Consider the following 9,983-nt stretch of genomic DNA (forward strand, 5'->3'; position numbering starts at 1 on the left):
ATATATATATATATATATATATATATACTTACATACATATATATGTTATATGCAAGCATGAAAAACCAAAATGTCGGTATACACATATGTGCATATGAGTGTGCATTTGTGTGTATGCATAGAGATACACATGATTATATTATATGTATGTATATATGTGTATGAGTGTGCTCATTACTGAAAGTAGATTATTGTTACATACATGCATACATGAATGCATACATGCATACATACGTACATACATACATACATACATACATACATACATACATATATTAAAGCTGACTTTTTTGCATTCCATGACGTCAAGTTTCCCATTTATGATCTTCAGACAAACATAAAATGTGGTGCCAAAAATCTGTTATTTGAAACATATTGGAAAATTAAGACACTGGGGTACATTTTAATGGGATGCTAGGGAATAAGTGGAAACAAAAAATTGCAAAAGGTAGCAGCATGAAAAAAAGAATATGAATACATGAAACTGTTTAGATTATAAGAATAAATAATCAGAAGCACACACATGAATGCATGCACGTCATATACACATACCTCATTATAATGGTTGAAAATATTACTCACACACACATATATATCCATGCTTTATAAATATGTGTGCATGTATGTTTCTCGTTATGTTATACTTTACCTTTTAAACCATTCTATATTCTTCTATTCTTTCCTTATGCCACTTTTAGCGATTTTCTGTTATCAGTTTTACTTCAGTAGCCAATCAAAAGCCATCCTAGTGCCCTAGTTTTCCCAAATTTTTGAATAACAGATTTCTTGCATCACATTTATGTTTTGTCAAGAACCAGAAATGTGAACTTTTAAGTTGCAAAATATAAATGGTCAGCATTAGTATATAATATATACACTTTTCCATTCTTGCATGGGTTGGACAAAGATCATCGCTGTATGCCCTTCCTGTCATCAACCCTCATCTATTTCCAAGCAAATTAGTATTTCACCAATGGACCGACATGCTCCGAAGAATAGTACTGTTTGTTATAACATGCAATATCAAGTCAAGACACAAGCAATTGTACACTCACACTCACATATATATATACATACATATATATATACAAACAAGATACACAAACATATACATATATATATATATATATATATATATATATATATATATATATATATATACATGATGGGCTTCTTTCAGTTTCTGTCTATCAAATCCACTCACAAGGCTTTGGTCAGCCTGAGGCTATAGCAGAAGACACTTGCCCAAGGTGCCACACAATGGGACTGAACCACTCCCCACCTCGGAACCATATGGCTGGGAAGCAAGCTTCTTACCACTCAGCCACACCTGCACCTATATATATGCTTTCAGTGCGAATGTTCTTTTTATACGGTGCCAAGTTTACAATCCTATAAATAATAATAACGATATTTTTATATAAGCTTAAAGTTCATGGTGATCACCATAAACTTTAAGCTTATATAAAAATACCATTATATATGTGTGTGTGTGTGTGTCTGTGTATATATATGTATATGTGTGTGTGTGTATATATATATATATATATTTATATATCTATGTATGTATGTATGTATTATGACAGGTTTCTTTCACTTTGCATCTACCAATTCCTCTTGGAAGGCTTTGGTCACCTTGTGGGTATAGTAGAACACATTTACCCAAGGTGCTACAGTCAAACTGAACCTGAACCTATGTAGTTACAAAATGAACTTATTGAGCACATAGCCACACCTTCTCCTATGATTACATAGCCATTCATTGAATGCAATATCTATAGAGTACAGATATGTATCCAAATATATATATATATATATATATATACATACATACATACATACATACATACATACATACATACATGCATATATGTATGTATAGATGTATGTACAAAACTTACATTCATAAATACCTGTACACCATACACACACATGCATACATTATTATATATAGACATATGTCATCTCTATGCTTTTGTGTCATTTCTGTGCTTTGCCTATTTGCATTGTTTGTGCATAAGCATGAATAAGTGTGTGTGTGTGTGTGTGGCTATGTATATGTTTAGTTGCTTGTCTATGTATATGAGTAGAAAAAAAAATCATCAAAAATATAATTAATTGCATTGAATGTATTTAAAACTGAAAATTAAATATTTAAAAACTTTTACTTACACTGAGTGTTTCTAATTAAGGTTGCTGTCATAGTAGGCTCAGTTTCACCAAATTCATTTTCAGCTTTAACACGGAAAGCATAACTTTGTTGGGGGTGGATATCTTTGACGTGAAATTTATTTTCAGTTAAGTCCGTTATGAGAGGATGCCAAGCTTTTGCCCATTGCTCTTTTACTTCAACTGTGTATTTTATCGGAGATAATTTTCCATAAGCTGGAGTTCTAGCACTAAACCATCGAAGTGTCAAAGAATTCTCGGTTACATCCTGAATCAATGGTCGATCCAATGGAAGACGAGGTGGAACTGAAGAGAAAAGTGATTCAATACCTTTTACTTTAAAACATTCAGTTTTTACCAGTACAATTTTTTTATGGTCCCAAGTGATTATTTTTTAATTTGTGAAATGTGTTCAATATAACAGTAGTGCTTGTATATTTAATTTGATATTCTTTGTGAACATTTGGAAAGGCCAAGTATATTTGGTTTGTTAACTCCAATGAAAACTTGTGAGTTTATATACCAGCTATGTGAATCCCTGAGTAGAGAACTTATCCAACAGCAAACCGGTAAGAACTGAGAGACAACTCAATGGAGGAGCATCCACCAAACTGGAATCTTACATGTATGTAGTGGGCTTACAGTGCTAAGAATACTTTCTCTCATATGAGAATAATGTAGAATATACACATAGAGTTAGTAAGCTTATTATATGCTAAGAATACTTCCTCTCACATGAGAATTGTATACAATATTCATAGTACACTAAAGTTAAAGGAAGAGAAAACTTAACAAGAATTAGTTAAGAGTTATTTCACTAGGGAAAAAAAAATCTGAATTGGAATTCTTTCAAACTTTTTGCTGCCAATATTTGTTACAACTGTGCATTCTCAGAGAAAGAAATAGAAGTACACATACATATATTGTTAGAGTTAGTGTTTTTATGATTAGATTCTCTTGCTTGTATCAACCACCCAACAGTTAATCCACTTAACTGTTATCAAAAACTTTTTGGTTACAATGAGGTAGTGACTGTTCTAATACCAATTGTTGCTATTTCAATTTTACCTGCTGAATCTATCAGAAAAAAGCATGAGCATCTGAATTCCCATTTTCCTAAAATCCTTAAAAGCTTTCTATTTCAAGAAAATGTTACTGGTATGTAACCAGCCTGAATTGTATACAGTTTTTGCTGTTGCTTAACCCTGCTGTGACCTGATCAAGTAATAAGAACAAGACGAGACTAAAACAAGTAAATGATGCTTCAACCTTGACATTCCATCTTTTATTTGACACATTACATATGTGTGTGTGTGTGTGTGTGTGTGTGTGTGTGTGTGTGTGTGTGTGTGTGTGTGTGTGTGTGTGTGTGTGTGTGTGTGTGTGCATGTGTGCATGTGTATAAAAGGGTAAAGACCCCCTTCAGTCATGGATGTCCATAGGATTGCACCTAGAAAGTTCACCTCAGAGGCACAAATCCAAGCAAGGTTGTTTATAGAAGACCAGCAGTTACCCATGAATTCCAGCCTCCCCTCTACATGCCACTGATGTTATCCAAGGGAAAGGCTGATACAGCTTGGCACCAATGACATCGCACCTCATTTCTGCAGCTGAGCAGACTGGAGCAATGAGAAATAAAATATCTTGCTCAAGAATATAACACACAGCCAGGTCCAGGATTCGAATTCACAACCTCATGATGTTCAGCCTAATACTCTAACCACTGACCCATTACAAGTGAATATGTTTTGAGATTTGGCTGCTATTTCTAACAGGCGGAGTAACAACATAAAGGCCTCCTTACTGGCCAAAGTTACATCAAGTTAAGCTTGCAGAACAGATAACCTAATCAATAGCTACAGACATTAAAAAATATATCATTAAAAAATTAAGTGATCATCTGCATAACAAAATATTCTGAGCTGGATGGGATGTGAACTGAAAATAGGGGTAGAGAAAAGGAAAGGGGCTATCATTTTTAGGGATCTTACTACCAAAAGAGAGAGCAGTTAGACTCCTAGTTCATTACATATAAGGTTTACAGTTCAAAGCAAAGATATTCATTGTTATATATGTCATGGATATCGAAATAAGAGTAATAGAATAATGATCTTTTCTACTCTAGTCAATCGATCAGATTGACCCCAGGATGAAAGACAGAATTTGAACTCAGAATGTAAAGACAGACAAAATACCGCTAAATATTTCACCTAGAGTGCTAACGTTTCTGCCAGCTCGCCATAATAATGAAGCAAAGTTTGTCACTGAAGTTGACAGACACTTCTCATAAGCAGACTTTTTAAATAATTGTCTATAAATGTTTCACTATTCAGTAGTAGAAGAAAACTACTTGACGCCAGAGTAATATTTTGTTAAAACAATGTCATTTTGAAGAAAAATTCTACCTGGAAAATAAATGCACATATCAATATCACTTTTTAATCTTTTAACCCTTGAAATTCATTTGAAAGATTTTAATATAAGTAACATCAAATTATTTATATTATACTTGTTGATTGAAAAATAAGATAAGGAAAATTTTTTTCATTACCTTTTTCACCATCAAAATTTATCCAATCTATCTCTTCTTCACCATTATCATTAGTCTCTGGATGATCATAATCCTCAGAGAGCCCTACAAAGAACGTGTAAGAAAAGATGTCACATTTGAACTTAATAATACTGGATCAAAATGAAATTCAGGGATAAAGCAAAAATAATGAAATATCTAACAGAAATCATTTCTGTATTAAGTTTCATTGTTTCAACTATTTGAACTCAAGTCCAAGTACACTTCACTTCTAATCCTTTGCAGGATCAATTAAAAATAAATACCAAGTATGTGCTTATGCCTGTTAAATTGGTAGTCTTGACCCTTTGGAATTTAAACACACCATATTCAGCCTAAATATTCTATCTGTTTTATGTCCAGACTCACCAGATCTGGTTTCACACACACCTACCCTACAATGTTATTCTAAAGATATACAGTCATATCATTGAAATCTTGAAGCTTCAAGATAATACATGATTAATTCAAAACAATGTAAGTAATAAGAGTAACATTTGATGAGGAATATGAATGCTAAAGGGTTAATTCATCTCCTAACGTAACACCTCTGTCTTGTCTTTGCTTACTTGTAGCACAATTCATTCTTTTACTACTAACATTTACACCAGGTCACCATTTTTGGCCACTTGTTTTCAAAACCAGCCTTGCAGCCTTGGTATAAGGGCATGACAAAAACCCTTTCTCATCTGACTGAACCACAAAAAACAAAAATGCAATATATTTGACTTAAGATGTAAGAAATTAGCATTGAATCAGAATAACTATATCGTAACTATAAGGCAAGCTTCCTCAATCTTTTAGTCCCAAATGATATTGAGTTATAGCTATTATTATTCTGAAACATAGAATATTAAGTTGAAGCTCTTGTCATAATTTAACTTTAGCATACAATTTCATATTGCATTTCTTCCTGAGATACAGCACCAATATACTTGATTGATCTTGGAAAAACACTAATCAATTCAAACTCTATCAATGTCACCTGTGATTTTCATGAAATCAGATCAATGAAATATCAAACTACTAATCAACCTACATGATTTTTTTTTTTTTGTGTTAGCCCTTGACCAACTATGGTTCTGCTGATCAATAAATTTTGCAGGCATGACTATCTCATCTTAGTTTCACATTTAATATATTTAGGTGGACATTAACCAATGTGTCCTTCATGTTTAAGACAGTAAGATGTGCTGAGGAAGATTTGGCTGTTATTTATACTACAATAGTTTATCACTTAGAGATATCCTCTTGTTCACTGGATGAGAAAAGGGTTAGGCCATCACTAAGTGGGGAACATGTATACTATGTTCTCTATTGCGATAGTTAGTTTTGTTTCTTATTCCTTGTTACTGCTACTGTTAATTTATTTGCTTTGAAGAACAGTTTTTTAGATGGTTGGTGTAGGTGTGAAATGATATATTGACACATCACAGTTGTCAGTAAGCAACTGTAATATGTCAGCATAAGAGGTTGTGTGCATGTTTTATGAAGTTTTGAAAAGGTAGCATAAGAGTTAAAAAAAAGAGTAACTGTGAGAACAGAAATGCGCCAAAAGGAGAATTGTAATTGTTGTTGTTGGTTAGCTATTGATCTAGTAGACCTATGACAGAAGTGATTTCACTGTGACTGGTGCCCATCTTTTTAATATATCAAGGACCATGTTGTCCTATGACCTTTTTTTTTTTTTACAACAGGAAGATGTGGTGGGAAAAAGACCAGGCTGCTATTTCTAGCAAATTAAACAACTGCTAAGAGGCTTCCTGTTGTCGTTGTTGCTGTTTAGGCGCTTATCAGCTCTGATCAAGTAAACTTCCTGCTTTTTTTTGTTTTTTTAGATAGAATGTATTTAGGATCACAGCATACAGTATGTCCTATTTTAAGATGGTAGGGTGATATTTCTAGCAGGCTGAGAATGAATAAAGGTTCCCTGTTGTCAACAGAAGTAACAGCTCTGTAAACATAGCTCATAGTTTATTACACTATCATTATCACTCCTCCAGAACCAATTATGTAGTCTAATTAAAAGACACAAAGTTTTATACTTAATGTGTGAAAAATCTTGTGCAATTTTTTTTTTCCTGTGATTAATTTGTATACATTGAATACTTATTTATGCATTGAATACATATGTTTTAAAATAATTTTAACATAGCCTATGTATCATGGTCAATAAAATTACTATGTTGGCAGGAATCAGATTCTCAGAAGATCCATCACCAACATCAACAAAAGCCTCATATTTGCACATAAATTTACTTCAAAGGAAGTATATTAAAAATATTTGTAAGCATTCTACTAAAATAATTTCATCAAAAGTATTCTAGGTTTATAGATATTAAGGAACTTTATCGAAAGAAAGCTTATTGAAAATTTATAAACATTTACTAAGACAAAGATCTCATAAGTTCCAAAAGTTTTTGTTTGATAAAATTCGTTAAAATATTTTTATATGCTTCCTTTAAAAACTTTTTATGCATGAATAAGAGGTTTATTATTGAGTGAGGCTATTATGAGGTGGCTTTGTTCCTATTGCAATATGATCCAAGTATGATTGCATTCTATTATTCAAAGCATTTACTTGAGATTATATTCTATACAATGAATTACTCTTTTTAATTTTTTGATCTATTAAATAAAGAAATCAATGAGTATCATTGTTACATTGTACAATGTCACAATAAATTAATAACAATAACATTCATAAATTCATATATATTATTAAATTTGCTAGAGATAATTAAATCAAAACATTTTCAATTACAAAGCTAGTTGCCAAGCTATCTAGATATTTAATGTGTAAATTTTTACATATAGCACAGTTTACGAAGGTTTGCAAAATATATCAGACAAAACTTCACAAAATAACATATTTAATTCACTCAATTAATTTTTCTCTCTTCTTTCTTTGATATTTACCCATTTTTTGTAAACACTGTCAAGATTAATTGAATTCTCATCCAAATAACTCCTGATTCTCATTAACATATCCAAAGAACATTGACCTAAACAGTTTCTCAGCTCGCTTCTGAGTTGTTTTTTCAGATTAAAACCACACAGTTTGCCAAGCTGTACTAAATGTATGAAAGATTCTCTATATGTTCATCAACTTTGCAAGCCCACAAAATGGTTCATTTTTATGTACATAGGAGCAAAGTTTGAAATCAATTTAGATTTAAGTAGTTCTTGCATGGAAAACTTTCAAGTTTTGAAATTATTTAACCGTTTATCGCAATATTTTCAGCTAGAAAACAATTTTTCTATATATAAGGTATATATACTTGTTCACTGCAAAATGTGAAGTTACAATCTGTGATTAGAGAGAAATAAAAAGCTGACCACGCTTACAATTCAACTTCTGTAAATCTTTCTTCTAAAGGAATGGAAAAATCATTTATAAAAATCAACAACAAGCTTATCTCTTCTGTTACCTTTTCTTCATATTGTCAGCTTAGCAAAGTATTAAGTTTGTCACTCAATGAAATATTTTCTCCCAGATACCGTTTTTTTAATTTTATTTATTTTATTTCAAGCAGAATAAAGTAAATAAACCACTGACAAGTCACTCTTTTGCCAAATTTTGCACAGTGTAGCCAATTCTTTGATGACATTACTTAAAACACATAAAGCTACTTTATATGAGATGCTTACCAATTTAACCAGGTTTTAGTTGACCTATCTTCTTCAAGGTATGTGAACAGGGCTTTAGTGTTTTACTCTTTTACTGTTGTTAACAATGCAAAGTGTCCAGAAAGCCATATGATTTCAGTAAATGACTTCTTTTCAATAACCACTGCAATTTTTTTGAATATGCAACTTCTAATAGTAGGTTTAAAAAAAAACACAGCATAGATACTTCTCATCAATGTATCAATGTTTTTATAATCTTCTTTCTAAGCATCACAAATCCTCAGATATTCATGGTATTTCTGAATAAAATGCAAAATGTCTTGTTTTTCAGTCTTGCTTCATCACTCACCCTAACCTGACATAAACTTCACCATTTTATGGAATACAAGTTTCTTTACTTCAGGAAATTGTTTGATACCAGAAACAATAGAAGCTTCACACAGCTGCAGCTAACCTATTCCTCAAAAAGAAAATGTTTTATATGCAGAAAAATCTTTAAATTTGAATCTGAAATACAAGATGAGGCATTTTTTAGCAGTCATGTATATACCTTTATCACATCTTAGAGAGTTTTAGGCAATTATTGGTTTAAAGACCAGAGGCCAAGTAGGACTTGTGAATATCTGAGGGGAATAAATATTACTATATATCTGTTAATGTATTGAACTGAGTTCTCATTTTAATAACTATAAAACCACTGTTGATAAGAACTTTGATCCTCTCAGGGTTTTAAAACAAACAAAAAATGAGGAATTATTCGAATCTTGAGAAGACAATCTTTTGGGGCCCCAAAGACAGTTATGTTTCACCTTGGAAAATTTCTCTTGGAGACCCTGGCTTTCATGAACTGCTAATGCAAAAAACTGCTATTTTTCAAAAACTGTTATTTCTTCAAACATGTCTTGCTGAAAAATACAGCTGATAGACTCCAGAAATGAAAACACAATTTCTGCTTCTCCAGCTGCCTGAAATAAATATTACTATATATCTGTTAATGTATTGAACTGAGTTCTCATTTTAATAACTATAAAACCACTGTTGATAAGAACTTTGATCCTCTCAGGGTTTGATCATTTTGAGCCAGCTCATGTACAAATATAAGGGTAAGTAGTCAGACTTATAGATATTCATGTATGGGTGTGGATATGTATATTTATGTAGAGTGCCATAAAATATAACCTCTAACCTTGTATTTATACAATATATATATAAGGATATATAAATATATATGCATATCCATTCATATGTATATATTTCCCTGAACCAGCTAATGAGTAATTCTAGTAATGCCAACTCTGTAGCAAAGTTATTCAGCCATTCAAAGGACAAAAATATGAATATATAGTATATCTGTTCATCTATGTATGTATGTATGTATGTATGTATGTATGTATGTATGTATGTATGTATGTATGTATTGATCAAACAGTTTGATTCAAATTCCTTTAGTACCTCAAGTTTCAAGCATGATCCTAGTCTTCAGCAGCTGGAATTCTAATAGCTGAAGACTAGTATCATCCTTGAAACTTAAGTACTAAAGGAATTTGAATCAAACTGTTTGATCTATACATGCAACTCCCAATAAATGTGTTGAGTGCCCTTCTTCTGTTTGTCT

At 31.9% G+C, this 9,983-nt stretch overlaps 1 protein-coding gene across 5 annotated transcripts in view; it reads right to left on the reverse strand.

Moving 5' to 3' along the window:
- Window positions 1-9,983, reverse strand: part of LOC106873108 (obscurin) — a 162,686-nt gene that overhangs the window by 76,849 nt on the left and 75,854 nt on the right. For all 5 annotated transcript variants that reach the window (XR_008265146.1, XR_008265148.1, XR_001409839.2 and 2 more), the window contains exons 5-6: window positions 4,721-4,804; window positions 2,173-2,475 (exon numbers count right to left, since the gene is read on the reverse strand). Coding sequence is in view for 1 of the 5 variants with exons in the window: in XM_014920336.2 (XP_014775822.1) it covers window positions 2,173-2,475; window positions 4,721-4,804 (387 nt within the window). In the remaining 4 variants the exon portion in view is untranslated. The remainder of the gene's footprint in view (window positions 1-2,172; window positions 2,476-4,720; window positions 4,805-9,983) is intronic.

Source organism: Octopus bimaculoides, chromosome 1, assembly GCF_001194135.2.
Source record: "Octopus bimaculoides isolate UCB-OBI-ISO-001 chromosome 1, ASM119413v2, whole genome shotgun sequence".
Taxonomy (NCBI): domain Eukaryota; kingdom Metazoa; phylum Mollusca; class Cephalopoda; order Octopoda; family Octopodidae; genus Octopus; species Octopus bimaculoides.